The sequence below is a fragment of the Rhinolophus sinicus genome, linkage group LG03 (assembly GCF_036562045.2).
Source record: "Rhinolophus sinicus isolate RSC01 linkage group LG03, ASM3656204v1, whole genome shotgun sequence".
Classification (NCBI taxonomy): domain Eukaryota; kingdom Metazoa; phylum Chordata; class Mammalia; order Chiroptera; family Rhinolophidae; genus Rhinolophus; species Rhinolophus sinicus.
This window is the reverse complement of record NC_133753.1, coordinates 64,815,469-64,835,228: the sequence shown is the minus strand read 5'-3', so window position 1 is coordinate 64,835,228 and position 19,760 is coordinate 64,815,469. Positions and strand designations below refer to the sequence as shown.

Genomic DNA, 19,760 nt, shown 5'->3' with positions numbered 1-19,760 from the left:
ATACTGCAGGTAAATATATAAAGCGGTACAATCTTTTTGAGGGCAGCTAGGCAATATGTAGAAAGAATCTTTTTTTTCTTTTCTCATAAATGTTGGGGAATATTGGGGAACAGTGTGTTTCTCCAGGGCACATCAGCTCCAAGTCCAGTCGCCTTTTTCAATATTTAGTTGCAGGGGATGCAGCCTACCATCCCATGTGATTATTTAACCAGCAACCTTGTTGTTAAGAGCCATCCAGCCACCCCTCCAGAAGCTCAGCGGCAGCTCATTGTTTTCAATCTAGTTGTGTAGGGCACAACTCACTGGCCCATGTGGGAATCGAACCAGCAACCTGTTGTTCAGAGCTCACGCTCTAACCAACTGAGCCATCCAGCCGCCCCTGTAGAAAGAATCTTAGTGTTCATAATCTTTTGACCTGATAATTCTACTCTTAGAAATTATTCCTAAGAAAATTAAGATATTCCTAAAGATTTACATGTACAAGGATATTTGAAAGTTTTATAATAATAAAAAACAGGGAATAACCTAAAATAATTGGTTGTCTTCTGATAGACCCCACAGTGTGACCGTCATGTTTTTAATTTTTAATAGCACAAAAAATAGGCTAAAAATATGAGAAAGAATAATATATACAGTTAACCCTTGAACAACAGAGGTTTGAACTGCACAAGTCCACTTATACACGGATATTTTTCAATAAATAAATAGCTTCCATATCCCTGGGTTTCACATCCACAGATTCAACCAACCATGGATCACCGTGGGTTGCAAACAGTATTTTTAATCCGTGGTTGGGAATCCGCATATGTGGAGAACTCTATGCATTGTTCTATGCCCTTTTATAGAAAGGACTTGAGCATCCCCAGTTTTCCAATCCACGGGGGGGGGGGGGGGGGGGTCTTGGAACCAGTCTCCCACAGATACCAAGGGACGGCTGACTGTAAGTTAAGTTTTTGGGGAGTCAGAAGTTATATAGGATTTTCAACTGCATGGAGGTCAGCACCCCTAACCCACACGTTGTTCAAGGGTCAACTGTATTAGCATATATGCTTTAATTTCACTTCTTTTAAAACCTATTTTTTAAATGTGAAGAATATGCTTGTGCTTGTACCTACAGATATATATGGTAACAGCAGTTGCTTCTGGGAGTAGTAATTGAAGTGGAGATAGGGGCGGGGGCTGTGTCAAGTGCCTGAGGGAGACTTTTTCACTATATATCCTTTTAAACTAGTTGGCTTTTTAAAACCATATACATGTATTAACTTTTAAAAACAAAGGCATATTTTAAATGTGGTTTTTTTTATACTTTATTTTTCATATTTTCTACCATGATTGTGAATTACCTTAAGAAATAAAATAAAAATTAAGTATTTGGCATAGAAGTAGACCGCTTAAAAGCTGGGAGGATAGCAGATCATCAGAACATTTTCTAGGCCAAAGCCAAACAAAAAGTAGTATTAGTCCTCTACTTAGGTGAAACTGGTTGGAGAAAAAAACTGTTGCCCAGTATTTTTTTTTCCTTTGTGTGGAGAATCCTCATAGTGTATTTTTGATGAAATATAGTTTGCTGTTTTCATGATACAAAACCTTTTTCCTCAAATGTTATAATCTGCTTTTTTAAATTGTGTTTCCTTAGAGATTCTGATGTGCTACCCTGAACCCTGTGTTGAAAATCACTTATCTAATAAATGTCTCTCTAAGTAAAAAGGATAGGACATTAATGTGCTTATTGAAATATTTCAGCTAAACTTTACGTGGTTTTTATTTCAGGATGAATTTACAGGAATTGAGCCCTTGAGTGAAGATGCTATTATCACAGGTTTCAGGAATGTGACTATTTGTCCTAACCCAGAAGACACTTGTGACTTTGCTAGAGCAGCTCGTTTTGTATCCACTCCTTTTCATGAGATAATATCCTTGAAGGATATCCCTTCTGATCCTGAGAGACTATTGCAGGAAGACGATCTGGATGTGAAGACTTCTGAAGACCAACAGACTGCTTGTGGTACTATCTACAATCCAGCTCTCAGCATCAAGAAGCTGAGGTGACTGGTGCTTATTGGTTGCCCAAACCAGACTGTTGAATACTCTCTTATTCTGTGTGTGCTTATCAAGTATAGCAATTATTAGCAAGCTTTTACTGTCAGGTACTATGCTAAGTGCTTTACATGACAGTAGAGCTCCCCCAGATAAAGTGTCAGTGGGCCTTAATAATTGATTTGAATATGAGGGTTAGAAGAAGTAAATTTTGCTGGTTATGAGACTAAGGCCCAGGAGGATTATGGTATCTTTGAGGACATTTGGCAAAGTGTACCTGATTAGGAGAGAGGATGCATTTTTTTCCCTTTGATACTAAGTTTAAAACAATGGTAGAATAACTTGATTCTAATTTCAAATAGGCAACTAGAAGTGTATTTTTTCTAAAGTATCATTTGATAGAGTGGTGGAAATTAATAAAGAATAGGTGTGAGGAATGGCACAGAGATCCAGGGACTAAGCCTTATGATCTATCCATATTTAAAAGTCGTCTAATATAAACTAATTCCAGTTCAGAAACATTCTTTAATTTTCCAGTTTGTGTTTTTAAAACTACATTTTCAAACTTCTCCTCCAACATATTTTTTATCATATTTGCTAGCAATGTTGGTGTCCCTTTTTCTTTCTTGACCTTTTCTTATTGCAGAGTAAAAACTCCAGAGAAGGAATAAACAGGAAGAAAGATAGTGTCTTAGTAAGTTTTTCTCAGTATTTTAGAATAGATGTAAATAGGCATTTACTATACATTAGATAAATAAAGTATAAGTTCAGAAATTTAATGCTAGATATTGCTTTTCAACCAGGGTAAAGTTACCTAGATTCTGATTATGTAAGTTGACATATATACAGAGGGTGCCAAAAAATGTATGCACATTTTAAGAAAGGAAAAAACTGTTATCAATATATACTGATAACGAAAGATGAGTACAACTCACATTTGACTTCTGCAATTACAAAAGGTGCTCAAAGTGGCACCAGCGTCAAGACACTTCTGATTATGTTGAACTGCTGCTTGAGCAATGTTGACCAAAGTGTTAATATCTCTTAAAATGTGTATACATTTTTTTGGTACCCCCAGTATTTTCCCTATGAGGATTGACCCATTTGTGGTTCTTTCAGCCCAATTATTGAAGACAGCCGGGAGGCCACACACTCCTCTGGGTTGTCTGGATCTTCTGCCTCAGTTGCAAGCACCTCCTCCATCAAATGTCTTCAAATTCCTGAGAAACTAGAGCTTACTAATGAGTTTGCAGGTAAGTTCATATATACCACTTACTTGCAAGCAAATGTCTACATCCATGTTTAGTGAATACTTATTTATCTTCGCAAACTAAGCTGTTTTTCTTCTCTAGAAAAGTTCCCATAAATTGTGAAATTTCTAGAATAAGTTAATAATAACTGAGTATGGTATCATAAAGACCTGAGGTGAATGAGTGTTGTTAGGTTAACAGTATTCATCGTGAAATCTTGTTTATTTTCCCCTCCCCTGTTGTCATACTCATTTTAGGTGTTTTGGGTGATGGGTTTTTTTCCCCCCGCAGAAAACACTGTTCAGTCACCCTGGTGTTCACAGTATCGCAGTCAACTACTAAAATCCCTGCCAGAGCTGAGTGCCTCTGCAGAGTTTTTTGTAGAAGATAGACCAATGCCTAAGTTGGAAACAGAGGAGGAAATTGAATTAGGTAAGTAACATTGAATGGATGTCCTTTTGGTTATGACAGTGTACAAATTAGTGATTATTTGTACTTGAGCTTGATGCTTGTGCCCAGTAAATATTTCTAAATTGGAAGAAACAGCATTATAGAAGTTGACACACTGATAAGTTCATGTCCCAGTAACAATTGGAATCCTGTTTTCCCCTCTTTCAATTTCTAACAAATGATTTTGAAAACTGTTCTAGCTACTACTAACTGGCAAATAGAAAGTTCCTTTAAGGCCTTACCCCAGGAAGTATAAGCTAGGGGTTATACTATACCAGTGGTTTTTAAATGGAATCAAACCTTCTCAACAGGTAATGAGGATTATTGCATTAAACAAGAATACCTAATATGTGAAGATTACAAATTATTCTGGGTGACACCAAGAAACTCTGCAGAATTAACCATAATAAAGGTGGGACTGATTCTTTGTCATTTCAATTGCCTTGTAAATAATGTGGGTTGATGCAATAACTGTGGCCCCATGGTACCATCAAATCCTTTGAATAGTCTATAAGTTCCTTATCGAAAAGTCAGTGATGCATCAAGAAATCACTTACCATTATATGACAGGATCAGATATCAAAAATAAACTATTGTGTAAGTCTTTTAATATGTCCAAACCTATTAAGTATTCTATTAATTTTATCTTTTTGAGGAAATTTCTGGCCTTCTCCAATCTGAACTATCATGTTTCCCTGAAAATAAGATTGGGTCTTATATTAATTTTGGTTCCAAAAGGCACATTAGGGCTTATGTTCAGGGGATCCTGAAAAATCATGCTAGGGCTTATTTTCTGGTTAGGTCTTATTTTCGGGAAAACACAGTAGTTATATTCTAGCATTAGCAAACACGTGTGCATCCATGGCTGTGTGCTCGCGCGCACACACACACACACACACACACACACACAGTGTATTACTTTGAAATTGTCATTCACCACCATCCTAGGGGTTCACATTACCTCTTTCTTATATTGGATGCTCAGTGATACTGGATCCCATTTTGTCATCTTTCTTGGTTTAAGCCTTCATGTTTTAGTAGCTTCCCGAGAAAAGATGCATGGGTATAAGTTTTTTGAAACCTTGCATGTCAGAAAATTCCTTATTTCACATCATTACTTGATTGGTAGTTTGGCTGGGTGTTAGAATTTTAGGTTTAAAACTATTTTCCTTAGAATTTTGAAGATGAGTTCTATTATCTTTTGACTTCTAACCTTGCTTTTAAAGTCTTGCTGTTCTTTATGTGAGGCTATTTTCCCTTTTCTCTGGGTCCTTGCAGGATCTTATTTTTGTCCCCAGTATTCTGAAATTTCACAATTAATATGCTTTGGTAAAAGTCTTTTGTTGCCCATATGCTAGGCACTCAATGGCCATTTCAGTTTGGAAACTCCTTCATTTCTAAGAAATTTTCTTCAAAGAATACAGTTTTCTTCCCCTCAGTCTTCTCTGTTCTCTCATTTCAGAGTTCTTTTTATTAGGATATGGGGTCTCCTGAACAGGTCTTTAAAAATCTTACCTATTTTCTATCTCTGTCTTTTTGCTTTACTTTCTGGAATGTTTTGTCAACTTTATTTTCTATTTTCAGTCTTTTACTGGGTTTTTCATTTCTTTTGTCATGTATTTAATTTGCAAGAGCTTTTATTCTCAGAATTTTCTTCTTTGTAGCATTCTGTTCTTCATTTCAAAGATGGAATATTTTTTATTTCTCTGACTATATTTATGATGCTTTAAATTTTTTTCTCCCTGCATGATCTGTTTCCTGTTTGGATTTGTCTTTCATATTAGAGGCTTTCTTCAAGTCTTTGGCTTCCTATTCATATTTAAGTGTAGGACTCTAAACACCAATTGAAAGCTCTGTATATGGAGGGACCTTGACAGCTGTGGGACTCACTGGAGGATGATCTCACTTGGCGATTTTATTAGAAAACCCCCAATTTTTAGGTCTTTTCATTTGAGCTGATCAGATCCCTCAGAGAAAACTTTTCTAATTTTCTGCCTCATGCATATAATCCTGGCTGCTAGCTTCCCGAAAGCTGGGTGGGGAAATTAGTCTGGAGAGTGGAGGGGCAGAAAGGTGCATCTTAACATTTGATAATGAGGTCAGACAATTAAGTTCGCGAACTCATCCTAGAAAATGTGCTATGTACCTCATTGCTGAATACCATTATTGTCACCTTCGAAGTACTCCCCTTGGGAAGCTGTGCACTGACCCCAGCACCTAGTCCACCCATCAAAGCAATTTGGCACTCTTTCTGGAATGGCCATCATAGCTTTCGTTGTATTACCCTTATGTCCTGAATGTCATCAAAATGTCTTCCTTTCAATATTTCCTTTATCTTCAGGTAAAGAAAGAAGTTATTGGGGGCCAGGTCAGGTGAGTAGGGAGGGTGTTCCAGTACAGTTATTTGTTTACTAACTAAAAACTCCCTCACAGACAGTGCCATGTGAGCTGGTGCATTGTCATAATGCAAGAGTCATGAAGTGTTGGCGAAAAGTTCAGGTGGTCTAACTTTTCCAGGCAGCCTTTTCAGCACTTTCAAATAGTAAACTTGGTTAACTGTTTGTCCAGTTGGTACAAACTCGTAATGAATAATCCCTCTGATATCAAAAAAGGTTAGCAACATCATTGCAACAAGTTCGCGAACTTAATTGTCAAGCCTTATATAAGCTTTTTCTTCTTTTCTATATGGTATTTCCACCCTCAACAGTGCATAGGGTCCTCCAGTCCAGAGCCCTTCTGTTTTATACTCTCTAGGAATAACTTCTGGTGTTCTGGAATGGGGAAGAGAGGCAGTTGCCAGGCTGGGTTATAAGAGGAGGAGGGAGAATCTGGGGTGTAACTTCCTCTTTAACAGTTCCACCGCTCCTGTTTTAGCTCTGCTTTCACCATTACTTCTGTAGGTAATTGGTGCTACCAGTTTTATACTATAGACAGATGGTATAAATTTGGTTGCTCTCAGCTTTCTCCATTGCTGGAATCAACTTTCCTTGGGTCTGCTAAGTGGGTTTTACCTCTTAGTGGTCTCTTTCCAGCTTCCAGAATTTGTTGCTGCTGTGCCCTTTATTATAGATGCTTTTAAAAACACCCTTTACTATTATTTCTGTTGGGGTATTGGAAGGGCTTGGAGGGAATGTTTTCAATCTGCCAATGACAACCATAGATTTTAATTGCTCTTATTTTAAAATATAATCTCTTACAGGTATCTTCTCAAACTGTCCCATGGGACTTTTATATCAACCTCAAGTTAAGGGAACGTTTAAATGAGGAGTGTGATCATTTGTGCAGCTATTATCAATACCAAGATGGCTGTATTGTTTGGCACCAATATATAAACTGCTTCACCCTTCAGGTTTGAAACATAGAATTTCATGTCTCAAGTAGAGAGATTTGTGCTCCGCTTAGCAAAAGAATTTAGTACATAGTACAAAATTCCAGTTAATCTTCTATAAATAGTCCAATTCGTTATAAATTAAAAGCATTGATCATTTTCTTTTCCTAAGTTATTTTGACCAAGAACTTCTTTTAACTTTTAGTGTTTCAATTTTCAAACATATACGAAAGTAAAGAGAATTGTGCAATTACCAAATCATCTAACTGTGATCATCATCAGCTTATGTCCACTCTTGTTTTAAATTCCTGGACTGATAATTCCAACATCCTTGCCACGTCTGGTTTTGATACTTGCTCTGTCTCAAATTGTGGTTTTGCCTTTTAGTATGCCTTGTAATTTTTTCTTGACAGCCAGACATGGTGAAAGGAACTGCTGTAAATAGGCCTTTAGTAATGTGATAGGTAAGGTGTGAGGTTCTAGAATCCTGTGACTTATGTTCCTTTATAGTGAGGCTATGTCTTTGCACTGTGAACTTCACAAGTGTTTCTCAGTTTGTTTGTTTTTCTGCCCCTTACGTGGGATAAAATGGCTAGAGAGGGCTCAAGTTGGGTATTTCCCTTCCTGAGTGCAGGCCTTGTGAAGAGCAGCGTGCTCGGGACTGTTTCAGAATGGTTCCTTTTCCCCTTCCCCTGCCGCAGCACAAGGGAAATTTTTCTCTGATATTTACTGAGCGAACCTGGTCTAGCTTCTAAATGTAAAACTCACAAAAGCATGGAGGTCCCCGATGCTTACAGATTTCTTCTGAGTTATTGATTTTTCAGTCTGTTCAGCTTTTTGTTAGGACAGAATGGCGACTTCCAAACTCCTTGCATAAGGAGTGGCAACCAGAGGTGGAGAGGTCTGTTTTTGCCACTCTTATTTTGTCTATACTTCCCCCTCACAGACTGGATTACTTTTTGAACACAAACACAATATATCGTTTTATTCCTTGGAATGTTCTTAGTATATTAGGTTTTGCTGCATGTTTTGATGGTAATATGAATTCTCTAAAATGGTTGGAATAAGGGTATTTTAAAACTATCCTTTATAGAGCACCTGTTATGGGCCAGGTTCATCCTTGATGCACTTAGTCCATTATTTCATTAAATCCTCACAAATAATATTACAGGAGAGCAGTGTTGTTAAAACTGGGGCAAGACCCAACCTACATAGGAACCCACATTGTAATAGAGAACAACAGGGAAGAGTACAAAGCAGCAGTTAGCAAGGTATTGAGTTTAAGTACAGTCATACTAACGTAAGAAATAGTGAGTTTTTTTCCTTCTTTTTCCAGGATCTTTTTCAACACAGTGAATTTATTACCCACGAAATAACAGTGTTGATTGTTTATAACCTTTTGACAATAGTGGAGAAACTACACAAAGCAGAAATAGTCCATGGTGACTTGAGTCCAAGGAGTCTGATTCTTAGAAACAGGTCAGTCCTTTTCATTCTCTTACGATTCTGTCACCTTTCTCTTACACATGGATAGTTGCCATTTTCTTTTGCCTTTTGAGAAATGCCATATTGATGAACACAGTATGTTAAGAGAATATTTGTTATCTAAAAGTCAATAATCATGGGAAATAGTGTAAACGAATTCAAAGAAAAAAACACATTGAGGAAATACATTAATTCAGAAAAAAGAATTAACCCCTCTGAGTATTGTGATGATTCCTGTCAAGAAGAGGTATAACACACGAATGTTTGGGGAAATGGGAAGTAGATTGTGTGTAGTCTTCCTTTGAGTGGGACTAGTGCAGATCTAGCAAATAATGCTAGTGAAACCGAGGCACTGTTCAGTTCCAAAGGCCAAACCTGAAGTCAGGCCAAACTGAGGTAATTGCCAAGAGGAGTGGGGAAAACCAGAGTACAGCTGCAAACTATGCCAAGAAAAGGGGCTTAGCCATCAGGTTCAAGGGGTGAATGCAGAGAATAAAATAAGAAATGAAGCCTAAATACTAAGAACTGAGAAAATATAAAAAACATTGAGGCATGAACAATGCAAAGACATCCCACAATTTTTGTATTATGAAAAGGACCATCACACCCTTTTAATGATTATTGGTCTCATGGTATTTGAATAAAGCGATCTGGTTTAAAGATGCTTTGTCTGCCCAATCCTGTGTCTACCCCAACCTTGGGTAAGTATTTAACTTTTTCTCTGAGGTCATTGGTGTACAACTAAAAGCTGCAATCATTCTTTACACTTCTGACTACTTCATCTGTAAGAGGAGACTGAATTAGACTCTAAATTATAGTTAGCATAGAAAATTAAAAGAACCCTCAATGTATTTCTGCAATTATAACCAAAAGAACTAGAGCATCCCACTTTCTTTCCTGAGATAGCAGAATCCTAAAGTCTTCCCCAGCATAATATAGCAGCATTTCTCATCCAGGGCACTATAGGTATCTTGGATGAGAGAATTCTTTGTGCCAGTCTGTTGCAAGCATTTCAGGATGTTTTATATCTCTATTTCCCCAGAACTCCCCCCACCCCACCCAATTAAATACAAATTATATTCCCCGCTGTTGTGACCACCAAAAATCCCCCCCATGTGTTTCCAAATGTGAGAACCCCAGGTATAGTTTTTATTTTCACCCTACTTCACAATGAAAGTTCAGAGGATAGTGCTAAAGTTCTCAGGGCTATAGAAATTGTAAGCAAAGGGATATTCTAAGCCTTTTAAGGAGGGGAATTTCTGTACTATGTATTCAGATATCCCTTCTCTCAGTCACCAGAGGACTCCAGGAAAAGGGACATTGCCTTTTACTTTGTTACAACTTATCAAATTTGATAGGGAATTTCATATAGATTCACAAGGAATTGAAAGAGTCTTTTGAAATCATTTAGTGCAATACACACACACACACGCACACACACACAGTGTGTGTGTGTGCGTGTGTGTGTGTGTGTGTGTGTGTGTGTGTGTGTGTGTGAGAGAGGAATGAGATCCAAAAAAAATTGAATGTCTTACCCATGGTTACATTGAGTGGCCAGTTAGAAAGCTAGGAGACCTTCCTTCTTTTTATTAAGAAACATTTTTCCTACCTCTCCCAAGTTTTAAAAATAGCTGGGAATTAAGTTTTATGATGCCCAAAAAGGTTGCATCTTGTGCCAAGGAAAAATGGGAGCAAATATAAATTTTAAAGTAAAATAAATCAATCTGTGATGTGGAAGTATGTGATGGGGTTACTCAAAGCCTACGTATTTAGGAATGTAGGGCCTGCCAGTGATGTCAGTCAGGGCTTTGAGGGAAATAACTGAGAAAAGCAGAGAGACGAAAGAAACACAAAAACAATCCATTCTTTTCCTCTCACACAAATAGTTCCTGTGTCTCTTTGGATAGTATTATAGCTTTGTTGCATGGAATAGATAAACCCAAAGAAAATAATCAGTAGACAATTAGTGTTACAGAGTTTTTTGTTGTTTTTTAAGGAAATAAACGTTGGAATAAGAGTAAGATAGAATATGTTATTAGTTTAATAGAACCAGGATAGTTTACAGTATAGGTAGCACTTTACCAAAAACCAACCTTATAGAGTTTTCAGTTAAACTCTGGAAGAGAGGAATCTGAATAACATTTGGAACGCTTAATCTATAATAGTAAACAAGAAAGGCTGTGACACCTGTAAAAGCTTAATTTCCTCCATCGTAATTGTGTATAAAATCATTATTTTTATATGTGTTAATGTGTACAGTACAAGGCAGAGTTCTACACTGTACTTCCAGTACTTACTTTACATAATATGGAAACTTGATAAATGTTCTATGGTGACCATACACTATGGTTTAGATATACAATACTATGTGTCACTAAACTATAATCTTGACATTCCCCACTTGGGTGGATATTGCCACTGCTCTTACAGGTGCATTTTCAAAACTAACCACTGGAGGGAGCCATTGACATAGCTAAGACACACCTGCAGTACCTCTTTTTTTCTTTTTTCTTCTTTTTTTTTTTTTTATAAGACCAGCTGTGCAGCTTCTTTCATGGCCTATTTTTAATATCTCTTTTTCTTAAATCTGGGCTTAGAATCCACGATCCATATGACTGTAATAAGAACAATCAAGCTTTGAACATAGTGGACTTTTCCTACAGTGTCGACCTTAGGGTGCAGCCAGACGTCTTTACCCTCAGCGGCTTTCGGACTGTACAGATCCTGGAAGGACAAAAGATCCTGGCTAACTGTTCTTCTCCCTACCAGGTAAGTGTAAAACAAGCCTGAGAAAATAGGGAGAGGGTTTCTTAATCTTTCTTATCTAAATAGGCTATGAAAGCTAGTGTTTACTTACATTGTCTCTCCTGGAATAGATGACCTAGATTTCAAATATCATCAAGTCAAGCAAAATGTACCATTTTTCTGTCACAACACTGAAGAGTGTACCATACACGTGCAGACACATGACTGACTCAGGAACCTATGTGTCAGGGTCATTTCTACCACTTACCTATGTAATCTTTATAAGTCATTTTCTGTGATCTTCTCTGTAAAATAATGAAAACGATTGGCTCTATGTACATACAAATTGTTGTGAGGATTAAATTAAATAATGTATATAAAAAGAACATTAGGACAAATGTAAAGTATTTTATATGATGGCATTATATACAAAAACTCCCTTGTAATTCAGCTCTGGACATAACGGCATTTGCTGATTAAATATATAGCATGAACCTGGACTAGTCGTATGAGCCACATTTAGATCACAGGTGGAATCCATGCAAATTCAGTAGGTCTACAAATTTTAATTTGACAGTCCAGATATTTTTATCTTTTGTTCTTAAAGATATTTCCTAGAGTTGGCTCTACTGATCACTTCTTTGGGGAGTTTCTCTCTTTACTGTAAGGGTAAGGAACAGTTCTACTGACATATATGTCATGAAATAAACTTAGTTAATCACTACAATATCTTAACTTCCTATGTAAATAAATTGCCTTGATAGTAGCAGAGAATTATTTTAGCTGATGTGCTTTTTATGATTTCAGGTAGATCTGTTTGGTATAGCAGATTTAGCACATTTACTATTGTTCAAGGAACACCTACAGGTCTTCTGGGATGGGTCCCTCTGGAAACTTAGCCAAAATATTTCTGAGTAAGTATTGGTGATTTCAGGGTCTTTACCTGTCCAAATAATTTTCTCTTTCTCTTAGGTGCTCTCTCAGCTTTGGCAGCCTTGTTTTCTTAGTCCAAATGCCATGATTCCATTAACGAGTTTTTGTTACAGTATCAATGGAACACCTAGTGCAGGATAAAGAATTTGGTAATTAAGAATATGAAATTATTCAGACTTCAGGATATCCTTCTGGACTTTAGATGTGTTGTAAAGAATGCAATTATAGTGTTGAAGCCTCTCAATTTAGAAGTGCTAGTAGAAACATTTTATGACAATAGTTTTCTGACCAATTGGTGTTAGTCTTATACCCCTTTTTAATAGCTATTGTTATCAAAAGTTAATAAGCATCTCTTGAAGAAAGTTAAATTTCTAAATTACATACTAATAGTAGGCTATTGTTTGTTTATTTATTGAATGGGTGGGACCAACGCAAAGAACTGGATCTCCTTAAGAGCTGCTTGGGCTCAGCACCTTAATACTCCCTCAAGCCTACTCAGAAAATGTACTAAATACACCATGTTCCACTTTAGTTTATCAGAGCTAATAACTTCCCAGAATAAGTTTACCAATTATCACTTTTTGGTATGTTCTTTGATTTCAAAAAAATAGAAATCAGCATTGAAGATTTAACACCCCTTTTCCATTCCCCCCTCCCAACAATTGAATTGTATTTTTTTTCTTTATTAAATTCAGAATTTGGCCAATCTTGTCTCTAACATATACTTTAAAAATAGGCTTGAAATATACACATAGGATTGATTCAGTATCTCCAGCTGGTTATGGTCCTAGGTGGGTCTTGAACACAAACAGAAACAGGTGAGTTCAGCTAGGGTCTCCTAATAGCTCTGCCTTATGCAGTAATGGAAGCTTCTTTGATTTAAAAAAAAAAAAAAAGTACAAATGTCATAGACTTAAGCGGTAGTTACTTCAATCAAGCTTAGGATTCTCAGAATTGTGAAGATAATAAACCTTTGGGTGGGGGAAGGGAGCTATAGTTTTTCTAATAACCTAGACGTTAGGAAAATCAGAGGAGAGGAGAAAAAAATTATTTTTCTATTTGCAGAAGTGCTGTGTCTTACTTAGTACACAGAGGAAATTTACAGATTTAGATGAGAGACTTTTTTGCCCCTTTATGTGCACTGTATTATGGCTTTTCCCACTATGGGTAGTCTTTTTTCTTTTTTTCTTTTTTTTGTTTAGTACCACCTTGGGCTTTCAAAGGACTACTGAATAATCTCTAACCCTCGAGTTCTAGGCATTGCCTTAAATCATCTTAGTGCATAACTGTACCACTGAGTTAAACACGTTAAGAATTTTAACTTTTATATGCCTAATCTTGATGGAAATGGTTTTATATATTTTTAGGCTAAAAGATGGTGAATTGTGGAATAAATTCTTTGTGCGGATTCTGAATGCCAGTGATGAGCCCACAGTGTCTGTGCTGAGGGAGCTTGCAGCAGAAATGAATGGGGTATTTGACACCACATTCCAAAGTCACCTGAACAAAGCTTTATGGAAGGTAGGGAAGTTAATTGGTCCTGAGGCTTTGCTCTTCCAGCGAGATAGGCAGTCAAGTCTCTCACAGATTCCTGCCTAAAACCAGTGGTTCTGTTGTGGAACACTGGACATATGTGCTATAAAATCTAGTTTAGGACACATTTAATACACTATCAACACTTCTACTTTTTGGTAGAGTTGTATTTCTAGGTAACCGACATTTTTTTACACAGCAATGTACCTACACTTGGCTTTGTCTAACTTTAGCAAAGAACTGCTTTATTCTAAATGGGACTTCATGTGAATGGGTACCTTGTCGTTCAACACATTTGTCTATAATTTTTTTTCCCTTTTGTAATTTGTGACATGTACCCTATGTATTCACTATGTATTTTGTAAATAATAAAATAGTGTTTGTTAAATTTGTGCTTCTAACATCTCATCTACTTTTTGCCAACTAAGATTAAAAAAAATGGCTTGATTTTTTTTTGTTTTTTGCAGACAGGAGCTATTTTACCACGGAAATTTATATATCCTAGATTTGGAACTATTATGATAGGCTAATAACTTTCCTGACCTTCCATTAAGTGGTCTAGATTGAAAAGTAAGTAGATAAAATGATTTACGCAAGGCCAAATTTTCTTAAATTTCAGGAGGCAATATTGTTATATTTTCATTATATTTTAATGTTTTTTTACCCACCAAGCCCCTGGGTCTATTAAATAACCTCGTGGTGCTGCTGCTACTGGGTCTCTTGATGAGGATTGTGGCTGTTAGACCAGAAAAGAAACGGTTTTGAATGGGGTTTAGCAACCTTTCAGAAATAGGATAACCGCTATTCTAATACAGTGACTTGGTGGGGGCAAGGTTATGCAGGAATAAAAGGGGTTCTGTTGTTTGGAAGGTTGGAAGAGGCAGAAGGTCAGAATAAAAAGATAACTTTGAAGTATGGAATAATTTGGGGGAGAATAGGTCTAGAGGAAGTATTGGACCCCCAAACGGAAGCACAAACTACACCTGGCCTTGGGGACAGGCAAGAAAATTGGTGTAAAATGGTACTGAAAATGATCTATTTCATATCCAAATATCAAAATTATCAAATATGCCTTCATGCTGGTGCCTGATTTTTTTTTTAAACTCTATTTGTCACTGTTACTACTCTAAGATTGCTGGAAAGCAGAAAATTCTAAGTATATCTCAACTAAAAATAATTAAGCATATATAGTTGAAGCACTGAAACATGACTTGGATCTGAAAGATAATCAACTTAGAAAGTCTTGCTCTTAACCAAAATACAATTCTTTAAATATGTTCATGTTTGCTTCTACAACTAATGATATAAAATTATGTATCTGCACCTTTTATGTAATTGAGCCCTTCTATCCCTCTGTTCTCATTTCTCAGTCTATCGCTTTGACATATAAAGTTGTTACTTTGAGGCTGGACAATAAATCTAGATTCTTAAGATAGGCTTAGCTACCATCTAGTGACTTCTTCAGCAATCTTGACAGTAAGACTGACAGACAACTGCTCTACGGATAAAACTTTGTTTCTGCAAGTCCGTTCTGAGGAGAGGGTGGAGAAGCTGAGGAAGCTACTGTATTAGAGACGTTGAAACTGTTTTGCCACCACTCCCGCCATTTCCCATCCCCTCCAACCCTCTGTACAGGGGAGAAAACAGTACCTGATCAGTTAGGAGCTATGATGTCTTAGTTTTCTCTTTGCCAAAGCATAAAACCACAAAGCAAGCACATCCCCATTAACCTTGTATTTTATATTTGTTTGTTTTGGGAGAAAAGCCTCTGTTTGTTGGCAGAAGCTTCAAATGATTTTTATTTCTTGTCTCACTAAGGCAGAAATAGCATAATGATGGACCTGGGGGCAAAAAACAGCTGAAAAGACAGGATTTTCATTTTTGTTTGAAAAGAGACCATGGAATACATAATGCCTCACCATTCACAAAGTGTGCATCCACTAATCTGCCACTGTGAGCCTTCATCCTCCTGTGACAGTTGTGTAAGAAACCTTCCACCCAAGTCACAGTGCTCTAAGTGATGCCAATCCTGAGTCTGGAAATAAAAACGTTTCCTATAACAGTAGGACTTTAGCCTGTTAGTTGAACTATTATCAAGATAGATAAGAAAGCCTTTCCGAGGGTTGGCACAAGGCTCTTTGAAATGACTTGTTGATGTGTTTAAGCTAAAGTCTTTAAGCAAAGAAGTGCTTTTTTATTGCCATCAGAAAATGAGGAAATCTTCATCCAACTGCACCAACTCTTTCTAGTATGCCAAAATCTGCTTCCAATCTGGCTCCTAAAATAAAGACTTCCCTAGTGAGGAAAATACATTAAAAAAAATTTTTTTTAATATGGCAGACTTCAACTTTAGTGAGGTCCATGGTTCTACGAAAGATGCAAGAAGCCATGAATATTTAATAGGATAAAGGTGGCATTTCAAATCAGTATGGGAAAAGATGGGTTATTCAATAACTGGTATTGAAACAATGGGTTAGAGTTTAGACTAGCACCATTGCCACCATTAGTTCATACAGCACCTCTGTACATATTATAAAAGGCCCCTTCCCCTGGTGGATTCAGCACCTCTCAGGACACCATAGCTCCACTAGAATTCAGTCCCTACTTATTCCTCAGTCTGGTCCCTTGTGTAGTGAATAAATTGCGTAGCCATGGTCTGTGGTCTCTGCCGGTTTTACTGCTTATCCACAAAATAATTTTAGATAGATAAAAAATGTTAATGTAAACAAATGAAAATATAAAACACTATATGACTTTGTAATCTTTTGTCTATGGGACATAAACCCAAGATATAAACACAAAGATTTCTATTTATTACTATAGCAGATAAAATCTAACATGACCACCTATCTCTCCCCTCCAAAAAAAAAAGACATCATATGCTCAAACTAGGAAAAATTACTTGCAAACATTATTTGCATCATCTTTCACTTGCATTATCCCAAGATCACATTAACTGGTCTCTATGCTTTCCCCACCCACCCACCTCCAGTCTTATATGACTCCTTCAAAGGCTTCCCATCTCACACAGCACAAAATCTAAAGACTTGATCACCACTCACAAGACCTTACTAGATCTGACCCCACTATTTCCTGACTCCTTTTTCCTTGTCCGTTCTAGTCTGTCCACCTTCTTGCTGCTCTTTAAACATGCCCACTAGTTTCTCTCTCTGCAGCCTTTTTTGCTTTGCCATTTCTCCTGCCTGGAATGTTCTTTCTTGGGTCTTGGTTACTCCCGTCTCTTCAGGTGTCTTCTCAAATCTCTATTTTATCAGAGACTTATGGCCAGACTTTCCTGGCCATTCTGTACAAAATAGCATCCCCCAGACACACTGCTATTATTTTTTATCCCTCTTTACCCTGCTTTATGTTTTCAACTATCACAACTAGCAACTTGATTTTAACAACTGTCACCATCTCGTATGTGTGGGTGTGTGTGTGTAAATTCTTTTTCCTATATCCCACTATTAGAATTTAAGCTCCTTAAGGTAAGGAATTGACTTTGTTTCCTGTTTTAACCCCAGAGCCTAGAGCAATGCCTGAATGAATAAAATATGATAAAGCACTATTTTACCTAAAGTAAAAAAAAAAAGTCTTAAAAAATTGAAAAACAATAGAAATAGACAAAGGATCCTGAACAACCCACTAAAATATTTTGATGGCCAGCACACATGAGATGTTCACCCTCATTTCTAATTAAATAAAATGCAAAATAAACTTGAAATTTTCACCATTCACATAGTAAATGGTTAAAAATTGTGAGGGTGAAAGAGAATCAGGCACTCATATTAGCAGTTGGAGTGCAAATTTGATACATTATTAGAATGTGATTTGGCAATTTTTATTGAATTTAAATATTCCCTTCAGCTGATAAAGTTTTCTAAAATTTATCTTAAAGAAACATTGACACAGGTGCTCAAAGATAAAGCACTGTTTGTAATAGTTGTCCTCCCTGCTGCCAAAGCTCATTCGTCCTAAAAGCATAATCAGTATGACACCCTGGGAAAATAGGGTCCTGGAACTAATGCAGAGGCGACGTCAGACCATTTCTATAAACTGCGGGCGGAGGGGAGTAACTTGGCATTGTTTCTGAAGGCCAGTCTTCCAATTTGGCACGAGCTCATAGAGATGGCAGAACCTAAGTCAGGCTTTGAAAGATGAGTTCCAGACATTTTCAGCTTATATTTAAAAAAAAACAAAAAACGGGAAAAAGTGATTGCTTTTGGGGAGAGTACATGGGTGGAGAGAGAAGAATGAAGGCTTTTACTTTTCAATTTGTACATTTCTGAAATTTTGAATTTTCTGACCATGTATATGTATTACTTTTTTTATATCTCTAGGATAATCTGGGCTAAGAAATTATGGACCATGGTTTTGTCATCTTTTCCCTTTGCTACATTTTAAACAATGAAAAGCCTAACAAGTGTTAGTTGGGTTTTTTATGGGAAATGTGGGACTCTTTATCATCCAAATATAAAAGCAAGATTAATTTGGAATTAAAATGACGGACTAAAAATAATCTCAAATCATTGAAGATAACATGTCTGAACTTCTATTTTTAGTATGCTAATAATTCATATGTGGTCAAATGTTTTATAACGTTTCTATTCAAGATATGCTTTTGAAAATTACCATCTTCCTACTATTAAAACTTCCTGTGTCTGTGAACAAGGGATTAAATTATATAAAACTCAGCTTTTTTCAAAACAAATATATTTTATGGCTTTCGTATAAAAACTTGAGTTTCTACAAATTGGCATTGTATGATTAAGAAAGGAGAAAACAATGATGAACTTAGGCTAAACTTCTATAAACATACACTCTTGTCCCATCAGAGCACACCACTTCCAATAATCTTGCTCTCAGAGGCTCCTGTGGCAGACTTTTGGCTTCTGAGCATTATTGTCCCATAAATTCAAAGTGGCCTCTCCGTGGGAAATCGTGGTTGCCCGATCAAACTGCTAGTTTTTAAAGCCCATGTGAGCAAAGGACTGTGTGTCTATTAACTTTATATAATCCCAGAAATTAGCACATAGTTCTCAAAAATAAAATGTTAGAAAAGAGCAGCAATGAATTTTAAAAAACTAGTTATATTAGAGCCTTGGTGAGGGCGGGGGAAAATTCTCTCCTAGGCTCTAGATGTGCTTAGAATCATAATCTCAACTTTCACTTTGTTGTTTCACTTTGTGTATGTTTCTTTAACCTTGTGTTATAATTTGATGCTGATTTTACATTGTGATATATTTCATTGTCCTGTTTACTCTTTTTAAAATTAAATATTATTTTCACAGGTGTATTTATTCCATCAAAATGTGTACTTTATTTCCCACGTGTGTTTAAATTCAGCCTCATGTTCATTTGAAACAGTTATGTGAATCAGCGTATGCTGCAATTTCAAAGTAGTTTAATTTTACTGGCTTGGTCATGTGATGCATTTTATTTCATTGCTTCAGTCCTGCAACTAGCAAAGTGAGGATGGCATTTCATAAAAACAAATACCATTAAAATTTATAAACAAAAAGATGAGTATACATTTACTTGTTTGGTTTTGCATTTTTAAAACAAAATTTAAAAATTTGGTAACCCTAGAATAAAGTGATAAAAATATTGAAAAGGATGACCAAAAGTTTAATGAGCTGGTTCATTTAAGGAAATGAGATAGCTAATGGTGAGTGTGTGTGCAGTACAGCGAGCCATGGAGTTCCAGTGAACCCAGGGGGTCAGGTGGGCAGAAACATGAGCTAGGCAGAGCAAAGTTAACTAGCACTGCTAGGAGAGATTTTCCAGATCAACTGTACACTCACTAAATAGATAAGGAAGCCATTTGCTCAGGACTCCCCTTGCCAGACACACCCAGTATCCTCCCATGTGGACCAGTGGTCGAGGTTCCATGGTATAGACCACTCGGGGCAGCCCCATAGCTCCTGCCTGTACCCTTCCCCTGCTACATTATATTATTAGTTGACTAGGACAGGTACAGGTACATGTCTTACCTAACT

General features: G+C 36.8%; 1 protein-coding gene across 1 annotated transcript in view; it reads left to right on the top strand.

Moving 5' to 3' along the window:
- Window positions 1–19,285, top strand: part of BUB1B (BUB1 mitotic checkpoint serine/threonine kinase B) — a 64,508-nt gene extending 45,223 nt beyond the window's left edge. The window contains exons 15-23 of the mRNA XM_019725498.2: window positions 1,771–2,045; window positions 3,157–3,290; window positions 3,579–3,719; window positions 4,049–4,149; window positions 6,937–7,086; window positions 8,402–8,544; window positions 11,148–11,319; window positions 12,103–12,209; window positions 13,596–19,285. Coding sequence (XP_019581057.2) covers window positions 1,771–2,045; window positions 3,157–3,290; window positions 3,579–3,719; window positions 4,049–4,149; window positions 6,937–7,086; window positions 8,402–8,544; window positions 11,148–11,319; window positions 12,103–12,209; window positions 13,596–13,827 — 1,455 coding nt within the window. The 3' untranslated portion in view covers window positions 13,828–19,285. The remainder of the gene's footprint in view (window positions 1–1,770; window positions 2,046–3,156; window positions 3,291–3,578; window positions 3,720–4,048; window positions 4,150–6,936; window positions 7,087–8,401; window positions 8,545–11,147; window positions 11,320–12,102; window positions 12,210–13,595) is intronic.
- Window positions 19,286–19,760: the final 475 nt, after the last annotated feature.